Source organism: Vicia villosa, unplaced genomic scaffold, assembly GCF_029867415.1.
Source record: "Vicia villosa cultivar HV-30 ecotype Madison, WI unplaced genomic scaffold, Vvil1.0 ctg.003872F_1_1, whole genome shotgun sequence".
NCBI lineage: Eukaryota > Viridiplantae > Streptophyta > Magnoliopsida > Fabales > Fabaceae > Vicia > Vicia villosa.
The window spans coordinates 23589-48886 of NW_026706323.1; the positions used below are offsets into that span (position 1 = coordinate 23589).

The window sequence follows — 25298 nt, forward strand, 5'->3', positions numbered from 1 at the left end:
TATCTTTTTTTTCACTTTTTATTCTCCACATCATCTTCTCTTTCTTCCACATAATAATTCAACACTTATTTAATTTTTACTCACTACAATGCTTTTGTTTATAAAAATTCAACACTCAATCCCACCATTTTAAACAATCACAACAACCTATAAAATTTTGCAAAGTAATATATGTGGGTCCACACTTTCTCATTCAACATGTTGAATATTTTCAACACCTATTAATCCACATCACTTTCAACTCTTTATTCAACACCTCATTGCCATGGCCGGTCCATTCAACGCAGAGGCCCTGTTTTAATTTTAAAAATAGGCCTAAATTTAAAATATAAATACAATTATAATAATTAAAAAAACACATAAAAATTACATTTATGTATTAATCAATAATATATTTAATTATAATTATTTTGAGTTTTAATCTATCTCAATTTTTGTATGTATTAAGTTTTTATTTTAGCATTTTTTTTATTTATTGGATTTTTTATAATATTTTATTTATTTCGGTTAATATTTATGGAAAAAAATTGGACCTTTTAAAAATTTGAGGCCTCCCAAAATTTGGGGTCCTGTGCTGTAGCACTTCCTGCACATGCACGGGGCCCCGGCCCTGCTCATTGCACCTATTCAACTATTGAATAATTTTTTCAACACCCCATTGTAAATGGTCTTGCGACACAAGAAATACAAGCATATTGGGTATGTGCATAAATCAATGAAATGAAATTTTTTACTACTCAAATTCAAATACTCCATCCGTCTCAAAATAAGTGTCTCATTTGCACTTTTTCTATGTTTCAAAATAAATGTCTTTTTAGAATACCAATGCATCATCTATTATTTTTTTCCACTACTATACCCCTATATATTAACTTTCACGTTTTTCAACAACTCCACTACCTATAATAAATAAGAGTACTTTAGTAAATGACATTAATTTTATCATTAAAATCAACACATCTAATCATTTTTTTAAGAATCGCGCAAAGCTCAAATAAGACACTTATTATAAGACGCAGGGAGTAGTATATATCACATATATACATACCCTTGTGCAAATCTTCATTACAAAATTTAAAAGAAAACTCCTTCGATGCCTCAATTTCTTCGATTACAATCAATCACATGTCAGCATGCATGAGACATGTAAGTGAATCCAAATTTTATTGCACCTTGTATTTTCCTAGGAAGAATATTTCCACACATTAAGTTACTTTGGGCCTATTGCACGTAGAAACTCTCTAATAGTTCATAATAGTATAAAAGGAGAATTTAACTTGCCAACCTCAGTTATATCTGACACTTCCATATATTTTCATAATTCTCAAATGGTTTATGAATAAATTTGAGTTAAAAAGTATGAACGAAATTTTAGGTAATTCATTTAAAATTTCTGATAACAAACCAAAACTCCGGTAGTTTATTTTCAAATTGTCAGTATAAATTTTATCGAAATTTTCGAAATGTCTGGTAAGAAAATATATTTTGAAATCTTTGGTAAAAAATATAAGAATTTTACTTGAATTTTCAAAATTTCCAATAAAAACTCGTACATTTCAAAATTTCATGAATTTTTATCGAAAATTTTCAGTAAAAACTCGTACATTTCAAAATTTTTATCAAAAAATTCCGGTAAAAACTCATGAAAGATGATTTTTTATCGTAAATTTTAAATTTTCTTGTATTTTTTTTTAAATTTTCGATAAAAACTTGATAATTATGATTTCTTATTGGAATAGTTTTGATATTTCCAACAAAAACTCGTACATTTTTAAATTCGATAACTTTAAATAAGAGTATAACGATAAAAGCACGCAATACGTGGAAGTGTCAAATATAACGGGATATAACTAGGGTCGGCAAATTAATTCTTCCAAAATAAGAACCCATTTAAAAAATCAAATTTAAAAATTCCAAACTTCAACAATGAGCCATAACAGAAAGAAAAGGAGATTGCCAAGAGAAAAAAGTAATGGAAAAAAATTCAAATGAGAACAACTTGGACAAAAAAATCCTCATTGTAAATAGCAGTGAAATGAATTAAATGGGCAAGAAAAGCTTATTGCCAGAACATGTCTCTTTGAAGTCAATGAAGCATTTATAGTACATAGCAATTTGGTAATCTTTGATTGAATTGTGTACAGACAGTTAAAAGCATAAATAAGCATTTTATAATATGTGTGTGTATAAATAATTATTCTTTTAGATTTATTCTGAAGAATATGTAAAAACAAGAATATGTATTTTTAAAATCAACCTGTATACCAGTCCAAATAAAAAATCAAGCTATAAACTGCTCCAAAATAACTGGCAAAAGCAATAATATCTAATGTAAAGCCTCCCCATTATTATTTATTACTTAGGGGCTCCAAAGCTTTGTATTGTACTCAAATATTTCAATCAGTTCTTTCTCTTGCCTTTCTATATGATACACCAGAATTTACATAACTAAAATGATTGGATCCTGCTCTCTCAAAAGAATCACTCTCCCTAAAACTACTACTACTCCTACTTGTATCTAACTTCCTATGCTCTATACTTAAATTATGATGCAAGTGCGAAACACATCCCTCGCTAACCAGTCTTCTCCTATACAAATGACTGTCCGTCTCCCCTCTTGAGGAAGTTACACCCCCGCCTCGTCCTGAGTTACCAAAAATATAATCCGCAAACTCGTCAGTACCTGTTGAATCACTGGTGCTATCGGTGCTGCAAGAACATTCATCAGAATTGTTGCTGAGGAGAGATGAACTATCACTTGATGAGTCTTCTTCCATGATACTTTTCATGTGATGAAACTTCGAATAGATAGTTTCTAAGGCAGGTAGATCATATGGAGAGACTGAATTAGTCATGCATTCGGCATAATCAGAATGTGAAGATGAATGTTTGTGTTTCGTTGTGATGGTTTTTCCATGGACTTTGACTTTTGAATCTGACACTATCATGTCTCTGATTAATCTTGGGGCCCTAGGTGAGCACCTGCAAAGTGATTCCAGTTAGAGGTACAGTGAAAAACAAATTAAAAAGAAAAGATCGCGATATAGAGAAAACAAGATATTAGTTACTACCATGAAAAATTATGATATAAAACAGATGAGTTACCTTGCATACAAAAGTATGTACGCGCCTTTTGTTAAGACTGTTTGCAATTCAACAGGCGTCACCTGTGGAACAAATAGGAGAGATGGTTAAATGAGTTCAAGGTAACAGCTTCATTGGAAATATCAGCAGATAAAACAAAATTATTGTCATTAATTAATAAACACTGGCTTTATATGAAAAAAAATCCATAATCACATTTTGGTATTGGTATTCTGGGTATAATTGTTGATAAATCTTGTCATGGAATTTGGACATCATCTAACTCAAGCCCTAAAAGCAAAGGTAATTAACGGTTCGAACAGTTGAACTTGTGTCCAGTTTAATTGAGCCTCAATCTCATTATTTCTCATATACACACAACCAATGAAAAAACGAAAAAAACCAGTGAAAACCAGCGGTTTGACCGATTTAACTTGTTGGACCGTACTTTGGTACTAAAAAAAAAAAAAAAAGACCAAAACGGCGTCAAATTGTTAATCTATCGTCCACCTCATCAACATATCCACCAACACAGCCCCATTATTATTCCGTTCACACTCAAAACTGCTACCGCAGCCCCAAAACTCCCATCAACAATTTTTAAAATCTAAACCATAAAATTGGTAGGTTTATTCCTCACAACCATAATTGAAAAGATCAATAAAAAAAAGTACTACTATATTGTAATTTAAAGACTAAGAAAAAAGAAAGTGCAAGATTAAAAAAAAAAAGTATACTAGTGTGTTGTATGTAACTTGGAGTATTTTGATATTTTCTACTGGACTTGAATTTTTAATTCTTCAAAAGTCATAAAGCTAAACATTAACTTTTTGTTATTATTTTTTAATATACTGTATGAAAATTTTAAAATAAACATAATTATTAATACCGGTTCTACCCCGACCGGACCTTTAAACCTAGAACCAGTATCCTACACCAGTTCAATGTCAGTTTCGGCAAGTATTTTGCTAAAAACTAGTAGGAAGTCCCTCCACTTTATAAGAGCATTATACTTGTGGTCATATGCCTAGATGTCAAGTCAATGTCGGACTAAACATAGGCCTTCACACCCACCAACATATTAAAGATGCTTGACGCTACGATTAAAGCAATCCAACATAGCCCCAATAAAGGTGGCCTACAGATTTAATGATTATAAAATCAGGTTGTATTGGATAACTGCAGACTAAAATTTCAATTTATAAGCTTGTTAAGACAGATCACTAATTAAAGAAAGCATAAATTCACAGAAATACAACAACCAAATATTTATATTCAAATAAATGGAAACGGACACATACCACACTGTCATCAACCTTGAACCAACTGTTTTGGAAATTCTTCACATAGGACACATAGTGACCTGAAAAAGCAGCATTCATGGTATCCAAGTGTACGACGACTCCGTACAGCCGGTATATAGCCAAATCACTAGACCCACTCATGAAAGGTGCCAAGTCAAGTATTTCAGGAAACCGAATTGGCTTATTGAGCTTCCCATATTTTCCAGACTGCAACACATAACTGAGTATTAAATATGCATACGATATGTATGGTAAAATAGTTTCCTTGCATTTAACATATATACCCGAAATCTCTTCAATGCAATTGTAAGAACATTAGGTGCCTCTGAAACTGCCATTTGCTTCTTGGCCTTCTCATAAGATTTACATCTGTTTAACATGAAAGCAGGTTATCAGTAATAAGAAACTCCTTCGATAACCAAAAAAATTGAAAGACAACTTGAACAACTACGCCAAAGGTTTCAACAATAAACACATCAAAAATCATAAAAAGAAAGCAAGTGGAATATAACAATCATTGAACAAGAATACAGGGGAAAAGAAACAATCTAATCAAAACACGAGTGATGTGTTTCACCTTCCAATTAAATTGATCGGCACTATCCAAATATATAGCGTATGATTTTAGTCCTCGTAAAAAATTAGGTCACGAACAAGCATTTTAAACCTCGTTTAAGATTTTTATACATGCCATACAATGAAAGTAGCCCATGAACAAGCATTTAAAACCTTAGAAAGATATTTTTTATAAATAATATTTTTGAGAAGTTCGTTATATCTATATTTTCTATACATAAGATAAGCTCCTTTTTCAATTCAAATCTTTTAAAAATATTGTTTGGTCTAAATTATTCTTTTCAAAAGAAGTCAAAAATAAGTCCAGCCAAACCGAGCTCAAATTTCCAAACACCAATGAATCAAGTCCATCATTATCTCTGATCCATTTAAATTTTCAAAATTAGATTCCCTCTAATTTTTGGGACCAGATATGGACAAGACTAAACATCTGTTTTGTTAGACAGCTTTAATGTAGGCTTGGTTAAAAGCTAATAGAGAGACGTAAATATCACACAAAAATCTATAACTGTAAGCCCCCAATATATTCGTTCAGCCTTATATAGCCATTAAAAGCAAGAGTAGGACATGATAATATTGAAAATTTCTGAAAAGGGTCCTACCTGGCACAGTGGTACTTGTTTTCTCCATCCAGAGTCTCAGTGCTTGTAAACTGTCGAAGTGCCTCCTCCAAGGATGCTATCTCCCCTTCTATCTCAACAGTCAAATCCATCATCCTTTCTTGACGCTCAGATTTCCCTCCACATTTCATGCATTTAATCTGCCAACATATCATCAGTATTATTTCATTGCTCGTCTTGCTTAGATCAGTGAATGCTAGTTTACAGCAATAATAGCATTATCTATTTCGAAAACAAGTCAACACTGTATTGCGCCTATTAGTTGGAGACGTATAAAACCATAACAGGTGGATGCATTATACATATTAATTTTTTCGAATAGGGAGACAGAAAAAGATTACCTTTGATCGTAGGTAGCCTCCAAATGTAAGACCAACTAAATTAGTTTGCTCTTTTAATGCGTCTGATGCATCAACCCCACATTCCATAACACAGATAGATTGCATTGTTTCAACCACATGCCTGTACATATTCAACTACACTAGCGTAAGATATAACAAGAATTCTAAAATATCAATTTACTCAGATTAAAAGATGTAAACCGCACCTTAGAAATTCATGTGCATCTTCTTCTCTTCCATTACCAAGTTGACTTCCAATATTCTGTAGTTGAGAGAGTATGCCTATAGGCGAGAGAGGATGTTTTGTGTCTTTTGACTTCAAAATCAAACTTTCAAACTCACAAGTGAAACACCATTTTTTATTCACACCTAAAATTGTCATGAGAAATTAACATAGGGGAACAGTTACACGAATAGTAATCATGTTTGCCAAGTGCTGCGTTAAATATTAAACTGACTGCATACATACATGATTTAGAATGTAGTCCTTGAAGCAAATATGCAGTCAAGGGTGGCGTAAGTACCAAGCACTGGAGCACAGCATTTGCAAAACAACTGCAAAACGGTAGTAAAATTATGAAAATGAAAAAGTAAATCCTAAAAATATTAAAATGTGTGTGTTTGGGCACGTGTGTGTGTGTGTATATAATGCAACAATTATCTATTTCTCATTAACAACTTATTTCAAATTACCTGTTTCCACAATTTGTAAGACCAAACGGTTGGAAATCCACTCTGTTCCAGTTATAAAGCTTGACAAACAGATCATATGGAAAAAGACCCTGCAGCAATAGTAAATAGATCCTGTAAGAAAAACATTTCCTTAAGGTCCCAAAAAACATAAGAGATTGGTTTAAAAATAACCTTGTCACTGTATTTTCCAGCAACATCACTCCCAACATCTATTGGAAAATGCTTAGTCATATCTGATCCCCTAAACTGATCAATGACTTTCACAACAGATGTTTTAAGGCCATCCTTGGAATTTGGAGAACCGTTAGTAGTCTGAGACGAATTAGCAGCATTGGAATGGGTAACATTGTTCATAGATTTTGAACTATAATGTAAATGCTCATCTTCAGCTCTAGAAACTAACTTCGTTTCAGTAGATCTCAAGCTACTTCTGGGGTTAATCACAACATGATTCGATACATTAGAGCCCACAGTGTGCAAGTTATGGATGCTTGAGGCATCTGCACGACGTGAAGAATCAAGATCTTCATTCTCGGAAGATGCGAATCCTTCATTTTGCATATTTTTCCTAACATTTGAGTGAGATGGAAGAGGGTCACCAAAAGAGTCATCTTTTGTCCCTTTTAAATCAAGAGTGCAATTCCAAAATCCAGAAGACACTTTAGAAGGCTCCGTTGTTCCCCCTTTCTGCACCATCAGACCAGAACTATCATTTGATGCGAGCTTACTCTCCTCTTTACCAAAAGCAGGTCTGGCAGATTCAACCAAATGAGCAAACTTTGGTGACAATGGGATGGTTGCACCAATGCAATTACCATTTGATGAGTTGCCAGAGATGTCAAAAGCACGGTCAGTACAAATATGTCCCTCGGATCGCTCATGATCATTTGAGATGATACTCTCACAAACAGATGAATCATCAGACGATTCATTAGCACCAGTGGAAGCAGAGAATCCAGAAAAAGAGTTGCATGATAATTCAGAATTAGAGTCTATGATGTTCTCCTCTACAAGAGAATCGACTCTTGCCTTATCATTCCCTTCGCATGAGGTTCTAGGAGAATGTTTTCTATCCAACAATGGGGGTTTCTCATAGGGCTTTGCAACCTCTGTGCTTTCAATCCGAGACTTCTCGTCATTGATTCCTCTATAGTCTGGCTCAGCTACCTTCTTACTAATATCTCTTACCAGATCATCAGTCTGGCGAGTTTCGCTGGGAGGATGGCAATCGTCTTTGTGACCTTGACGCCAATGTGCAATTTGGCACTTACCAGAACTGAAATACAAGAGAATAACGGTATTGAATTAGGACTTTCTAATTTTATTAAAAGTTGCAAAGATAGAAAAGTTGCAGAGGAAAAGCAATGAAATGGAACTCAGTAATATGAATTGAAGTGTCACTTCCAATCAGAATCAATCAACAAATTATGCAAGAAAACAAAACCCTGCCACTAACAAGCGATCTATATAAAAAAAACGGGTCACAACGGACTAATGGGAAAATCAAGCAATCGTATTACAGTGACATGACATGGGAAGAAAAATCTATAAAGGACCTATTTCCAAGAGTTCTATTTCTATAAAAAACAAAAGACAGTTTCAACCACGGTTCTATGAGCAAGGGAAAAGTTTCAACATAATTACACAAACAATATCATTAATCTATAGAAAGGAACAGCCAACTAATTTTTGAACATCTTGAATTTCAAATTGGTGAGGGCTGAGTTATGGGTGGCTATCAAATGAATGAGAGAGCTTGCCATGGAGAATGTTATTTTTCAGATGGTTTCAAACCTCAGGTTGATGGAATGAAGCACATGTGTTAGGATCTACAAAAATTAGGGTCACGTCAAGGAGCGTATTGGATAAGGGTATATGGCAAGGAGATTCAATGTTACCTTATATTTTTTTCAATTCATGGATAAACTTATTCAACCTGCTATGAGGTTGATGGAATGAAGCACATGTGCAAGAATGCTACAAAAATCAGGGCCACATCAAGGAGTGTATGGGGGTTACTTTCTTTTTCTCGTTACAACTCTCATTTGGAATTTCCTGGAAGGCAAGCCACCATTGCTGCTCATTACTTAACAAACGCGGCCATTGCAAATGTATGCACTCAATTTACAACGATATCCATATCTCTAAGTTAGCAACAAATTTATGGGTTTCTACTTTACCCGAATGTCATTGAGCTATAGGTGAAAACATTTATTAACATGTAATTGATAAGTTCAAATCCAAATAGTACTACCACCACCAATGTCGTCGACATGTGTAGTACTATTAGCACCATAAAAGAACAAAAATTCAAGTTTCCGACATAACCGTAACGGACATTTTCCCAAAACAAAAAAAAAACATTAAATACATTAATTTCCCCACAAGGAATAATCTCTACCAGTGCAAAAATTTTAACTCATTCAACTTGTTGGTAAAGTCTAAACCGACAAATATAGACAAAGACTGACAACGATGTTTATTTTTTCAATTTTATTTCTTTTGGTTGAATGCCATTATCATGAAACCTAATGGACGTTATCAGATCCCAACAGCTCTGCACCACATATTGTTACCAAACTATAAAATTGGAGCAGATGAGAAAAGTATATTCTATGGTATCCAAAATTTAAACCCTGAAAACTAACATAGTCATTACCTTTCTAATCTTCGTTGATAACAAACAAAATATTACCTAGAGATATACACATTCATGTGGGTCAACAGACATTAACCAACATCAATGAACCCTTTGATTTTTCTTTTGTTTGCTAACATAGCCATTATGTTTCTAATCTTTCAAGAAAAAATAAGTATCCAAAATTTAAACCCTTGGAAAACTAACATAGCCATTATCTTTCTAATCTTTGTTGATTACAGAAAATTACCTAGAGATATACAAAATTTTAGTGGAAAAGCAGGACTACATCAAGGAGTGTATGAGGGTTACTTTCTATTTTTTGTTACAACTCTCGTGTGGAATCAAATAGGAGGCAAGCCAACACTGCTCATTACCTAACAAAGGCAGCCAGTACTAATGTTTGCACTCATTTTACAATGATATTCATATCTCTAACATATATTGATCCTCTGATACTTTAATGAAATGTATTAGAGTTTTTAAGTAAGAAAATATAACAGCCTCTCTGAATTGAACATTGATCACAGTCAGAAACAAAGTAAAAGGGGCCAGAGGAATTCAAACCTAAACCAAGAAATCAAAAGGTAAACGCCATAAAAACTAGTACAACTTATGCTCTCATAATCAAAACCCTCAATTTAGTAAAACTAGCAACATAAAGAGAAATCTCAAACCATCTAGAAGCAATTGAATCCAAGAACTTACCAATAATAAACAGCTTTGCACCTTGCACACCGGTTAGTGGTGGGAGAGAAACACACTACACATTGACTGCTCTTGGCAACCAAAACATCTCCGTTTCGATACGAATTCGCTGCAACTTCAGGATAAGAAGCTGAAACGGCACTGTTTCTATACGATTTCGCAGCAACATACTGATGTGAATTCGCAGCAACATACTGATACGAATTGGAATTGGAATTGACATCGTCGTAATGATACGAAGCTGCCGCCTCACGCTCAGCCCTAGCAGACTCCTCGGCAGCGAGAATCAACAGCCGCTTAATCTCCTCCGCCCTCTCCTCCGACCGCCGCCACTTATACCGTACAACCAATCCAATCACCGGAAAAACCACACAAACTAAAATACCGAAGAGCAAAGAATAAAACCCTAGATCCACTGTAACACGCATTTATCCAGTCAAAGTCACAAAAAAATCACAATCCGCCGTAATACGGCGGCGACGGTGACGATCACGGTAGGGATTAGTCGGAAACTTAACGGAATCGAAGAATCGTGTTAGATTACCAAAGTAGTGAAAGTTTTAAGACGGGAGTGAGATATGCATGTGAATCGTGTGTAGCTCGCATACACACGTGCGAATTTAGAAAATTGAATAAGAGAGAGTGTTTGGAATTAACACGGAGAAGATGAAATTGAAACACTTTGTTGAGAATTTGAAACGACACTATTGGGTTGTTCTTGCGGTTGCGTTGGGAAAGGGGGAGAAAAAAAATGAAATTTTAGGTTTTTAATTTATTTTGGACTAGAAATAAATTTTTAGTGATTTATTTTTGTTTAACCGATTTTTGGGATTAAATGTTGAGGAGAGAGAAATAGTGAAGATACGATGAGTGGAACGCACACGGTAATAAATAAAATAATAAATATTTAATTAATTTGAATAAAGAAAGAGGGTTGGTTACGGAATTCAAGAAATTGATGATGGAAGGAAAAGAATTTTGTTTTCCGTGTGTGTGAATTGTCTGATATTCGGATTACTACGGGAGTTTAGAATCAAGTTCTGGGTCCCCTTTGCACGTTTAGTGAGAATTTAAAAGAATTACTGTGTCATTGATAGTATTTTAAAAGAATATCACATATATAAACTTTAATTGAATCTTTTTCATATTGTATAATCTTTTTATATAAAGACTTCTGATCAATTATTTTTTATAAATTTTAAGGTGTGTTTGTTTAAATATTTCAAAAAATATTTTTAAGTTGTAAAAAACTATTTTAAAGTTTTTTTATTCCCAAGTATTATTTATCAATGGTTCTTCTATTACTATTTCTGTAACACCCCATACATAATTGACTAGTATATTATGCATGAAACGTTAATAATTGATATTGAGTACATACAAAAGCCAAGGGTACAAGATGATCCATTTAAAATACAACATGGAATAATAATAATAATTACAAAACACGTGTCTTCAATGGATCTGCACAGCGGAAAATGAGATCTGACGAGGTCTTCGGGCCAACACCACTTCAAGCCATCAATCCGAACCTGCTATCTGCCAAAAGCTACTAAACTGCACCTGAAAAAAATATAAGTTGATTGGGGTGAGATTACTAAATCTCAGTGAGTCCTCCTATCCTATGGGTCCACTCGGATCTACAGGGTACATGCATCAAAACCGAATCCACCATTGATTCGGGGTTATCCTTACATCCGGTACAATTACGGAGAAAACAAGGAATCGTCCACCATAGGACTCATCATATCACAGGTATGTCACAAACAAGTATGCAAAACCCGTATCCATATACGGGGAATCAAGAAGTGTAATAAACCTCGGCTAGATTATGGAACGAACGCACCCTCGATGAGTCCACCCATGCCTAGTGTCAAGGGACTTGTACAAGCTCACTGCAAGATGGTTAAACGGGTTCGCACAAGCCTAAGTGGTCGCGAGATGACATTAGCCTAAATGGCGTCATTGTCCCATTAACCTTCTTTACGCAAGTGGGTTACGCCGAGTACAAACCGCCACCTTGACGCATGGTCCCACCGGGCGAAAGCCTAGTATTAGTCTACATGACTTTACTAGAGGTGAGTTACAATCATTATGTAACAGCCTACATGGCCACATAACCCCACCATACCGAGCACGCAAGTGTGTCAACGTCAATGAGTATAAGCCCCTCACGGCACTCACGAGCACACTACAACGGTAGCTCAGGTGCGCGACCTCTGATCATAACATCGGACTATTCCACAGACCACATGATCCAGGATAATACCTTACATCATAGTAAGAGGTATATCCCAACCTAGCCCCCGGCCACTTCGATTCAAGCATACGTACACGCATCAAGTGTAAGGTCATAATACAAACCAGTCCGAATGTTTAACCAAAACATTGGACATCACCACATTTTCATGTTCCATCACATTGCATTCATAAAGCATTAAGGAACAAGCATTAGTAGTTACACCATCACATTCAATTATGCATAATTCACAATTTCCGAATAATCAAATGGAAATACAAAACTTTAATGCTTAACGGTGTCACATACCATCAACAAGTACACGTAATCGAATAGGGAGGAGTCCGGTTACGAATAAAACCAGAACTGCACTCAAGGGGTAAGAAATAGAATTCTGCAATCAGCATCTTCCGCTTAGCGGCCCCTGTCCGCTTAGCGGATTCGCGATATTTTATTTTTCCACAAACAGCATCTTCCGCTTAGCGGTCTCACGTCCGCTTAGCGGACTCGCGATTTTCTGGAAAAATGCTCAGCATCCGCTAAGCGGCCTTAGCCCGCTTAGCGGACCATAGCAGATACAGAAAAACGCAGAACTCTTTAGTTCTGTCCTGGGGTACTTTAACCCCTAGAGTTCACCTGCATGTGTCAAATTACAACATAGAATAGTAATATGCATCACAAACAACCAACAATTATCACATAGCATGTTTTAGCATCATGGATTTCATGGATTTATCTCACAATCCCTAAACCCCAAACATGCAATTCCCATGATTTTCCCCAAAGTCTCTAACTAAGGACTCACCATGGATTTAATGGAGGTTATGAGAATACTCTTGCTGCCATTGAACTCTCTCTTTGACCAACACTTCACCTCTAATATGATCAAACCCGTAACCACTCTTGTACTCACTTTCAGCATCAATCATCAATCTTCAAATGCGTTTATCTCCACCAATAAACAAGCTATGAACGCGAACCATAGGTGCAAATCGAAGAGAAATTCGTTAGCTTTCCAATGGGACCAGAATCGTTACGATCGGAGTTACGAGTTGGGAGATATACCTGATTTAGTGGAGCTGTATCAAGTGTTGCGAAAATGCAATTGATGAACTTGAGTTCTCCTTTCTTTCCATGCTTCTAAGTTCTCTCCCTCATAAATTCTGATTTTGGAAAAGTTACTACCAAACAATGCCTTAAGTCCTCATGCAAGTAATGGTTAAGGTCCAATATGCCCCTCAACTAAGCCAAAATTACCACTTTGCCATTTGGTTTGCTTCTAACCAATCTCATTCCATGTCAACTAACCACTTCTTAAATTAGGGATTAAATCTACAAATCCCTCTTGGCACTTCATATACATATAATCTTGTTTGGATTATGTGGGGTATTACATCCTCCCCCCCTTAAATTGAATTCGTCCTCGAATTCTTTCCATTCACCACGAAAACCAACCCGTCATAGCTATCCAAGTCTGTTCCAATCAGGGGATGGAATGTCCCTTACATTCCTCCTTTAAATAGCATCATTACTCTGTCTGAGGGTCATTCCATACGAAGAAACACAATCTGTCAAAATACTTGCGTCCCACTATACATGATTAGAACCTTAACTCTCAAGCAACACGTCTATTCAGGTACTTCGTCTTGACATATATGGTATAAGACCTTTCCAAGGTCCTCGACCTCCACTGCTCTGCACTGGATTTCCATAACTTCAAAACTCTAATAATCCTCTCAGCTCTTTGAATTACTTCCCGTTTGAGGATTATTGCCATAACGTCACTTACGCGATAACACCTCAAATTATTCCCCACTCGAGTCCATATAATGTCATTAGGCGTTAGCCAAATGTCTTGGTCTCAACTTCCGGTTCCCAAGGTCTTAGGATGATTGTCCCAAATTTACCTTTACTTATACAACTGAATCTCCTTACTTTAACCCTTACTCCAGTCTAGACATAACAACTGTCACCGTAAACCGCGAAGGTGTAATCATCTTGCAACTATAGCCTTGACATTCGACAACTTCGCACATGATTCTACTGATGAGAGGCGAAATTTAACAACTGACCTGTAACCATTGTACCAGTCTTCCTGTACGATCATAGTACACAAGACATAACCACAATAACTTGTGCCAACTTAAAAATCCCTACTAGTCTTCAGCATTCCGGCGGTCACGATACTATGTCCGACCCCTGCAACTTACAAGCTAAACTGATGACTTACGAACATCGGTCCGCACGCCATCCACAAAAAGTATTCCCGGGCTGGCCCATTGACGACACCTCATGAGCTTATGGTGGATCTTCGAGAGATTGGAATGAACAAAATGCTGCTACGGCAATTTCCCTCAGGAAAATATTTTCATCCCAACATAAGATCCTACAAATAATCCGCTCATTTCCCCCTCAGACTTATCTGATTCTTCCTTGATCCGTTGCGCTACTCTGATTCCAACAAGTCACACACCTTTAAATCCTCAAAGTCACGTTATATCCATAATTCACTTAGTTTCCATAAATACACAATAATTCCTTATCTACAGTTGTCCAATTACAACACGTGCCAGAACTCCATATGCGTTCATTGTTGACTACTACCCCTTGAAGTTGCGTAATCCCCAGAACCAAGTCTTCACCTACTCTATCATTTCAGGTTAGATCCATCTATCACAACTTAGGCACAAGCTTCGGTTTCAGGACATTGAAAACCAAATACCCATTGACTCAAAAACCATCCTTCGTTACTGATTTCCACAACGTATAAGCGTATAACTGATATGTCTGTCATTCCAACAAGCCTTGTTGCTTAGATGGTATAACTAATCCTTCATAACGTACTGCAGCTTACCACAACTCTGTCAGTTCCACATCGCTTCTCCCCAATCAAACGGCTTCATTCTCTTAGCGTAGTATCGCCTCTGATAGCTCGTGCGACTTACTGATATAACAATTCTCCCATAGCCACACTCCATTCACACAGTCATCTAATGTCCGTTCCACCTCTGAATCAGACACTAAACTGACTTCCTCGACGGCTGCATCCTTCATTGCAGTGCTTCCAACGGTCTGAGTGTAGCCACAATACAAGAAATCGTACTTTGCACTTCGAATATCTCTCTTATAGACTCCTTAGCAGTTCTCAAACCAAAATGTCCATGCTTTACCAAGATTAACACTTCTCCACTCAGAGTATCTAGCAATACCTTACCAGACACATCACACATCGAACTAGTCCGAGACACAATTCGCATATTCCATCACCGATCGCCAATGATACAGGATAGCCACTCACCATGCTGACCAGGATATCATGACCGCACATGAGTCCCACTCTAGGCACTCATGCAAAATTGCCAACTTAACACTTAATGAAACGAGAACGTCTGCAAGGTATAATCTGACTCTAACTCACGCGAGTACGATCACTCAGAGTCTCCATAAGCATAGTATCAGATCTTGATCCATCACACCATCGCCTCTCAGTTATTCCTCTGCTATCGAGCGCGACATATGGATCCTTATCCCACATACCTTATGAGAGTCCGGATCTGTATCTCACAAGTGCCAAATCAGAATTCTACCTTGAGCTTCAGGTCACCTTTGTCCCACACATGTCGGCAAAAGGATGACTCACGCATCTCGTGCACGATAGCGATACTGTGGCATTATACCTTTCTGGTAGTACCAACATGGTGGTCTAACTCCGAGGCCATGTATTTAGGTAACCTACCCCAATGGCGTATGATGATCCCCACGCGTATCCTATAGTCACGACCGACAAGTGTCTGAACAGGCCTCCAATAGGTTCATCACTCCTCAAATCCTTCGAATCACACTCCCCAGGATGCTAAAACCTGAGAGTGCTACACACCATGGTTTACATTCTCGGAAAGCCAAAATGCCAAACACGAAGATTTGAAGCTCAACTTTGGATTACCATGCAGTGTGCGTACCCACTCGTCTCACACATGCTTGAGATTCCAAGGATAATTCAGTCCAGATAGGAATACTATGGTTACTAACATTCGACTCAACTGCGATCATCCTACTAACGTTCCAGATAGATCTTAGTTCTTACTCGCCTGAACGCCCAACGCCAAGCGTAGTTCTATGGCTTCACTCGGGGTCAGACAAACAACAACTAACAAGAACTTAGGTCACTGCATTTCACGCTTCTACATCATTTCATATTCCATCTAGCGTAGTTCTAGAACTTAAATACAAAATGATAAGAACGGAAATGCATGCCCTCTCCCACCGACAAGGTATTCAAGCTTCGCCAATCTTAAGTTACCACACTCATAGATTCCACCAACATCTACTAGGTAACTACTCTCGCTTAGGGTACTTCAAGTTGGATCAGGATCTAATACTTCATCCATCCAATTACTGTCCGTACCAGCGCAATCATAAAGGTCTAACTCTTCTATCCGCATTTCCAAAGGTCATTCTATCCTATCAGCTCATCAGTCGCACTTAACACCGGCAGCATCATCAGTACTGAATCCTAATAAATCCTAGCTCAACACCTTCGGAGAATCTCACTTACAAGGCTCCTACTCAATCCCATTTGGATTTTCCTTGCTATTACCAAGACTTAGAGAAAGCTTCACTTCGTTCAGTCAAAAATCCTGGGGGTTCTAGTTGTCTCCATCCACATCTTGACAGTTCGGGTATCACTATTTCGCGTCAAACGCTCTCCTTAAGCTCGACGACTCCAATATCCCTTCTACTTACTTCGTCCGATAAATCCAGCTTCCATATACAATTCACCACCCGACCGATCCTTTCTACTTGGGTTCACGACACTTACAGGTTTACGAGTCCTCGTGGCGGCTCTGCCGTAATTCTGCTGTCTCACACTCAGTCGATGAGTTGATCAAGTTCAAAAACTGAATGAGATATCAGTAAAATCAGGCTGGCAACGCACACTTGAGAGGAGGAAAAGAATTGCTAGTGATGTATCATGGCTCGGCCGAGAATCGACCTGCTCTGATACCAACTGTAACACCCCATACATAATTGACTAGTATATTATGCATGAAACGTTAATAATTGATATTGAGTACATACAAAAGCCAAGGGTACAAGATGATCCATTTAAAATACAACATGGAATAATAATAATAATTACAAAACACGTGTCTTCAATGGATCTGCACAGCGGAAAATGAGATCTGACGAGGTCTTCGGGCCAACACCACTTCAAGCCATCAATCCGAACCTGCTATCTGCCAAAAGCTACTAAACTGCACCTGAAAAAAATATAAGTTGATTGGGGTGAGATTACTAAATCTCAGTGAGTCCTCCTATCCTATGGGTCCACTCGGATCTACAGGGTACATGCATCAAAACCGAATCCACCATTGATTCGGGGTTATCCTTACATCCGGTACAAGTACGGAGAAAACAAGGAATCGTCCACCATAGGACTCATCATATCACAGGTATGTCACAAACAAGTATGCAAAACCCGTATCCATATACGGGGAATCAAGAAGTGTAATAAACCTCGGCTAGATTATGGAACGAACGCACCCTCGATGAGTCCACCCATGCCTAGTGTCAAGGGACTTGTACAAGCTCACTGCAAGATGGTTAAACGGGTTCGCACAAGCCTAAGTGGCCGCGAGATGACATTAGCCTAAATGGCGTCATTGTCCCATTAACCTTCTTTACGCAAGTGGGTTACGCCGAGTACAAACCGCCACCTTGACGCATGGTCCCACCGGGCGAAAGCCTAGTATTAGTCTACATGACTTTACTAGAGGTGAGTTACAATCATTATGTAATAGCCTACATGGCCACATAACCCCACCATACCGAGCATGCAAGTGTGTCAACGTCAATGAGTATAAGCCCCTCACGGCACTCACGAGCACACTACAACGGTAGCTCAGGTGCGCGACCTCTGATCATAACATCGGACTATTCCACAGACCACATGATCCAGGATAATACCTTACATCATAGTAAGAGGTATATCCCAACCTAGCCCCCGACCACTTCGATTCAAGCATACGTACACGCATCAAGTGTAAGGTCATAATACAAACCAGTCCGAATGTTTAACCAAAACATTGGACATCACCACATTTTCATGTTCCATCACATTGCATTCATAAAGCATTAAGGAACAAGCATTAGTAGTTACACCATCACATTCAATTATGCATAATTCACAATTTCCGAATAATCAAATGGAAATACAAAACTTTAATGCTTAACGGTGTCACATACCATCAACAAGTACACGTAATCGAATAGGGAGGAGTCCGGTTACGAATAAAACCAGAACTGCACTCAAGGGGTAAGAAATAGAATTCTGCAATCAGCATCTTCCGCTTAGCGGCCCCTGTCCGCTTAGCGGATTCGCGATATTTTATTTTTCCACAAACAGCATCTTCCGCTTAGCGGTCTCACGTCCGCTTAGCGGACTCGCGATTTTCTGGAAAAATGCTCAGCATCCGCTAAGCGGCCTTAGCCCGCTTAGCGGACCATAGCAGATACAGAAAAACGCAGAACTCTTTAGTTCTGTCCTGGGGTACTTTAACCCCTAGAATTCACCTGCATGTGTCAAATTACAACATAGAATAGTAATATGCATCACAAACAACCAACAATTATCACATAGCATGTTTTAGCATCATGGATTTCATGGATTTATCTCACAATCCCTAAACCCCAAACATGCAATTCCCATGATTTTCCCCAAAGTCTCTAACTAAGGACTCACCATGGATTTAATGGAGGTTATGAGAATACTCTTGCTGCCATTGAACTCTCTCTTTGACCAACACTTCACCTCTAATATGATCAAACCCGTAACCACTCTTGTACTCACTTTCAGCATCAATCATCAATCTTCAAATGCGTTTATCTCCACCAATAAACAAGCTATGAACGCGAACCATAGGTGCAAATCGAAGAGAAATTCGTTAGCTTTCCAATGGGACCAGAATCGTTACGATTGGAGTTACGAGTTGGGAGATATACCTGATTTAGTGGAGCTGTATCAAGTGTTGCGAAAATGCAATTGATGAACTTGAGTTCTCCTTTCTTTCCATGCTTCTAAGTTCTCTCCCTCATAAATTCTGATTTTGGAAAAGTTACTACCAAACAATGCCTTAAGTCCTCATGCAAGTAATGGTTAAGGTCCAATGTGCCCCTCAACTAAGCCAAAATTACCACTTTGCCATTTGGTTTGCTTCTAACCAATCTCATTCCATGTCAACTAACCACTTCTTAAATTAGGGATTAAATCTACAACTCCCTCTTGGCACTTCATATACATATAATCTTGTTTGGATTATGTGGGGTATTACAATTTCAATGCATGGAGAGTAAAAATATATAATAGAGAAAATTATGTAAATAATCAGGTTTCAGGAATGACAAATACGTGCACGCCATCTCAACTGGTGCATGCACTTAAAATTAATGAGGATGCGCCAAATGGACTGACGTGTGCATTACATGTAAGCCAGGTCAAATGGTGCATGCACACAAGCCTGGTAAGGATGCGTCAAGTCATCTGGCGCATAAGTGTATTTAAATTTTTTTAAAATAATAAACATCTTTTAAAAATAAACAATTACATAATGTAAATGAATGATTACAATAAGATCTAAGTTTCTCGTCCCTGTCCTCTCCTAGTAACCAAGTTGTGATTGGATCGAGGGCCCCGCGAAGTCAATAAGATCTGAGTCCATGAAATATGTCAGACCAACATGTAACACCCGTATTTCGATTTATTATTTAATTTGGATTATTCTAATATTTATTGAGTTTTCGTATTTTGAGCGACCGAGTCGATATTGTTACAGGATAGCGGGCCGAGAGTTATCGTGAATTTTAATATTTTCAGTGTTAGATATATTATTAGAATAATATTTGGCGTTTTGGGAATTTTTCGTGTAATTAAGATTAGACAGAGAATTTGAGACATACAGTAAAAAGGGAGTATATTATATTAAATATATGGGCTTGTGAATAGTATGTGAATAATTTTAGTTAGGCCCAATTGAAAAGTATGGCACTTAGATTTGGGAGAAAACCAAAAAAACATAATTTTGGGAGGCATTAGAGAATTGAAGTAGCAATGGGGTTTTTTGGAACATTGCTATCAGAAGAGGAATAAGGGTTTGGTGTTGGTACGAGAAGAAATTGCAGAAAAGAAGGGAAAAGAAACCGGAAGAATTATGCGAAGCCGGAAGTTAGGAATTCGACCGGAAATTGTAGGGCGGACTCCGAATACAAGGTAAGGATGGGGTTCTTGCTCTACAAACGGGGATATGATGAACCGTATGTGGGGTTTAGGGAATTGATACTATCTCTTTGTTCTGGTTAATTTCGTGATATGTGTGATAATTGTTGTGTTGTTCCTGGAAATTTTGTGTGAAAACCTACAGTTATATGATTAATGTTGGCTTATGTTATCTGTGATGATTGGAATGAATTAGAAATTATAATCGATGATGTTTCCTGTGATTGGAAAATAATATGTGTTGTTAGTGATGTTGTGACGGTGAAATTTTCTGAAATCAAAAATTCTTTGTGGACTGAAAACTGCGTAATAGGAAAATTGGGTCTGGGAACGAAATATTGGGAGAGGAAAGAAATTTAGGGGTGGGGGCCACCAGTAAAAGGGGTGGGCGCCCCTTAAAGAAAAGATTAGAGGGCGGGGGCCACCGGAGTGTGGGGTGGGCGCCCTATACGTGGGATGGGGGCCACCAGCATTGTTTCATTTCCAATTTTCTTTAAAATAGGCACACTTACTCTCTCTCTCAGTGACATATTTAATATGTCCCTACTGTTTTTCATATACTCTTGTTTACTTAATTAACTAGTAATAGGTATTGAGCCTTATAATTAACATTAATAGGTACCTGTTAGATTAATTTAAGAGCTTAAGATCAATTAAGTGAATCAGTAGAAATAGCAAAGGATAATTGGTAACAGTAGAACATAATTTTGGTGATGTTTAATAAAGCAACTTGATAACAGCAAGTTAGTATTTAGCAGAATAATTTGGTGAAGTAGAAGAGTAATAAATTAGCGACATATCAGTGACAGAAAATAAATAAATAATTTAAAGCTATATTACGAAGATGTTATAATTAAATTGAAAAACAATTGTGAAGTTGTGTGATTCCGCTGCGAGATTAAATAATTTGGTTTAATGAAGTGATTTTGAGGATTAAATTAAATGTTATAAGTTGTCTGTTTTAATTATATGTGCTATGTATCTATGTGAAGGTGTGTGAATGCCGTATATGATTTAAATAACGAAATGTGACATCTCAATTGTTGATGAAAATTTTGAATAACTCTGATTTTTCGTGATAATTACCGAATAAATTACTAGGTAGAATTGGGGTGTTACACAACATATCCAAAAGACCCGCTTTCGAAAAGTCGGTTACCTATATTCTCAAAGTTTGGTCGTGGCGTTGGTGGGGGATATGGGCTCGATAAGTGGTTGATAGCACTGGTCGTTTGACTAATTGGGGTAAAAAGGAAATTGGTCTTGTAGAGTATGCTAGCCATAGGTATGTTGGGTGTGTTGGGTGCTACGCTATAGGGATGGTGGCGTGTAAGTTGGGTTGGTTGGGGAATATTCTGCATGTTCGCCTAGGTTGGGGGCTAAGGTAACTAGTGGACGAACCCGCATGGGGTTGTCAGTTGTATGATATATTACTGATTTTGATTTTGAGTATGTGGCATTTGTTGGTCTTGGTATTCGTCATGGTGACGTGGTTGGGTTCTTGTGGATCGATGTCATCGTTATGTTGGTTGGGTAGTGGAAGTGTGTTGGGTTTGTTATTGGGGGTGTATGTTTGATTGTTTGTTGTTCTAGTTGTTGTGTAATTCGATGACGATGCAGCTCGAGTGCGTGGTTCGATCAAATACCTCGGGTGGGACACAAACATTTAAGGCATGGTAATCGATTTGTACCAACTCATATATTAAGTTGTGTGTCACATTATTTGGCTCTTGGGTGCGACAGGAAATTGTAGGACATGACGTTCACGTCTCTTCCACATCTGACACCATTCTTGAGCGTATCTTTCCAATTGGCATAATCCTATAGGGCGTCGACTCTAAGGAGATTCCATGGTGACAAACAAATTGGGTTAGCCTGGATTTCCTTATGCATGTCAAATTGTATTTTGACCCGATCACAATGGTGCATCTTGATAACATTTAACTAGATGATTGCAGTTTTTGCAGTCCAAATTATGGCATCCTCGGAGTTGTGTTGATGGTCAAATCCCATTATGGTCTCCAAATGAACTGCACAAAAAAATATTTTAAGAATGATAACTCTAAAAATTAATTATTTATAAGATGTATAGTTTAGTGGTAATACATCATTTGGTCCAATGTGATCCAAAAGATTGCGATAGAGGCCCAGATTTTGCCTAGGATTCTTGGTGTAATCCATCCCTCGTACACAAAACTAAAGCAAAGAGAGAAAATACAACTTATTTACAACTATTTATCATAAAGAGAGAAAATTAAAAGAGTGTTATATACTTACTTTGTCGCATATGAGAAAATGAAGGCATTGTTGTTGTTGATGGGGGAAAGGGACTTTATTCTTCACATACTCCATGCTTGGAGCAAGAAAGCGCATCCATAAAAAGTACAAGTTTCTTTTTTTGCATCTTTACATATTGCATTATATAGATGCGCTAAAACAACAGAACCCTAACTATATCCTCTAATTTTATTAATATCCCTAAATAAATTTAAATACATAAAATTTACAGTGTTACTTGTACTTTTGAGAAATAAGAGGTTTCCAAATAGTATCACAATATAAACTCTTCTTTTAAGAATACTATCATCCTCGTTTGAATTTTCATTTAACATAAGAAAGGCATAATACTCCTTGAGGTCCTTTAGGTTAATACCTTGACCCCTCAACGGGAAATATAAAGGGACGGTACTGATGGGAGTCGCATAAGATGGCAACAACAACATTTTCCCAACTGCATTCGCTTTAGTGGAATGATAGACTGGTGGAGGTTGGAGTTTCTTTCTCAAGAATCTCTAAACATATGTTTCTCCGCAATCTGGTCTCTGTTTAATTTCTGACAGACATGCTTTTATTGAGAGTGCATACAACAATCCTGCCAATGGCTGGCACGACGTCCCCTTCTACTCATGTCTACTACGTTAGACATATCGCACAAAATTTCATGCGGGAGATAAAAGATAGGGCTTTTCGAAAAACTCTTGTGAACGCGGGTTATGCATTAACTCAACCTTCATTCAAAATATTATCGCAGCGAGATTAGATTGTCAAATTCTAATAAGGTGAGGTAGGTTGATAATCTTCCAATGGAGAAATGGATGAGGTCATATGATAATGGACAGTGATGGGGCCACATGACCATAAATCGTGTTGAATCAATGAACGGTGTCTTCAAAGGCATACGAAACCTCCTTGTAACCGCTTTGGTGAACTCAACCTATTTTAGGATGGCTTCGCTATTCGCATAAAAAGGTGAAAAGTGGAGTGCAGTGTTACAATCCGGACAATTATGGAGTGAAAGCTGCATGAAATTTATGAAGGAAGAAAGTGCCAAAGCCAACACCTATATTGTTACCAAATTCGACCGTCATAATCATAAGTTCATTGTCAAAGAGACGATTGACCACAACGAGGCCCTGCCAAGACAATAGTATAAGGTTCTACTACTATTTTTTTGGTGCGATTGCAGAAAGTTTCAAGTCTTTCGTATGCCATGCTCCCATGTCATTGCGGCATGTGCGTATGCTCATCAAGATGCATTATCACTTCTATCTCCCGCTTAAAACGACGAGACTTTGCTTAGCATATACAACAATGGCTTTCTAGTGGTAACAAAAGAGGATTATTGGCCTACGTATGAAGGGGAAATTGTTTGGCACAACGACCAAATGTGAAGGAATAAAAAGGGTAGTCCCAAAAGCAAACGTATTACAACTGAAATGGATACGATTGACAAGCTAGAAAGAAAGTGAAGTGTATTTCGTCAAGTCGGACACAACCAAAAAAATTGTCCCAATCGTGCTACAAGCTCAACAACATAAAATTTTTACTCACACTATGTAATTTATTTTTAGATCTAAACAGAACTTTTTTTATTAATCATCTTGGTTACAACAAATCGAAATCTTCTTAACATGAAATTAAACTACTTAACACAATATCATATCTAAGAAATTACAACTGTCAAAACAATTTTATATGTTCCATGCATCATCACCATAACTCCGGTGTCACTTCTGACATCCTCCCACCAACATTGAGATTTTTCAGTCGCAATTGAGGTGGTCGTTCGTTGTCTCTGAATTCTTTTAATGAGTTTGTCATCTTGGATATCCCCGTCTAACCAACGCATCAAGGATCTCTTAAGATGGTCTATCGAGTGGATGTTCCAAAATTTCATTTTAATCGGGAGTTTGATAGCCAAAAAAATAATATAGTCATCCCTTTTGAAAATCATTTCAGATGTTATGAAGAAAAAAATTTGGAGAAATAATGTATATGTGTGAAGAATTGTGGAGGAGGGGGAATTATTTTTAGAAAATTATGATACATGCATGCGCCAAATGGAGTGGCGCCTCTTTAAAAGCATGCACTACATGCGTCAAATGGAGTGGTGCATCATCATTAATTTTAAGTTCACATGCGCCAGTTGAGATGGAATGCACGTATTTGTCATTCTTAAAACCTAGTTATTTGGGTCATTTTCTCAAAAACATGGTCATTGATGTATATTTTTTTAATATCTGATGATTGCCAAAAAAATCGAGAAAATAACATAATAATAAGTTCAACTTTTCAATAGAATTCACAATTGTTTTATTTTTATTTTTATCATTTTCAATAAAACACGTTTTATACTTATTCTAGAAAATTTTAAATTTTTATCAAACACATAATTATAAATAATATTCCTGAAAACAACAATCCTAAAAATATTTATTGATAGTACAATTTTAAACCTCAAAACAAATTCAACTTTATCATAGAGAAATTCATTCCAAGAAACTATAAAACATGGCCTCGCTAAGAGGAACGCGCTTGAAGCG

At 37.1% G+C, this 25298-nt stretch overlaps 1 protein-coding gene across 1 annotated transcript; it reads right to left on the minus strand.

Annotated features, from left to right (window-relative positions):
• Positions 1-2304: 2304 nt before the first annotated feature.
• On the minus strand, positions 2305-10781 carry LOC131641600 (ubiquitin carboxyl-terminal hydrolase 16-like). The gene is made up of 11 exons (XM_058911899.1): positions 9965-10781; positions 6790-7894; positions 6619-6707; positions 6395-6480; positions 6132-6294; positions 5926-6046; positions 5567-5724; positions 4673-4757; positions 4386-4595; positions 3106-3167; positions 2305-2982 (listed from the first exon to the last, which is right to left on the minus strand). Exons 1-11 carry the CDS (start codon positions 10390-10392, stop codon positions 2397-2399), a joined length of 3093 nt encoding a protein of 1030 aa, XP_058767882.1. The 5' UTR covers positions 10393-10781; the 3' UTR covers positions 2305-2396.
• Between the last annotated feature and the right edge of the window lie 14517 nt (positions 10782-25298).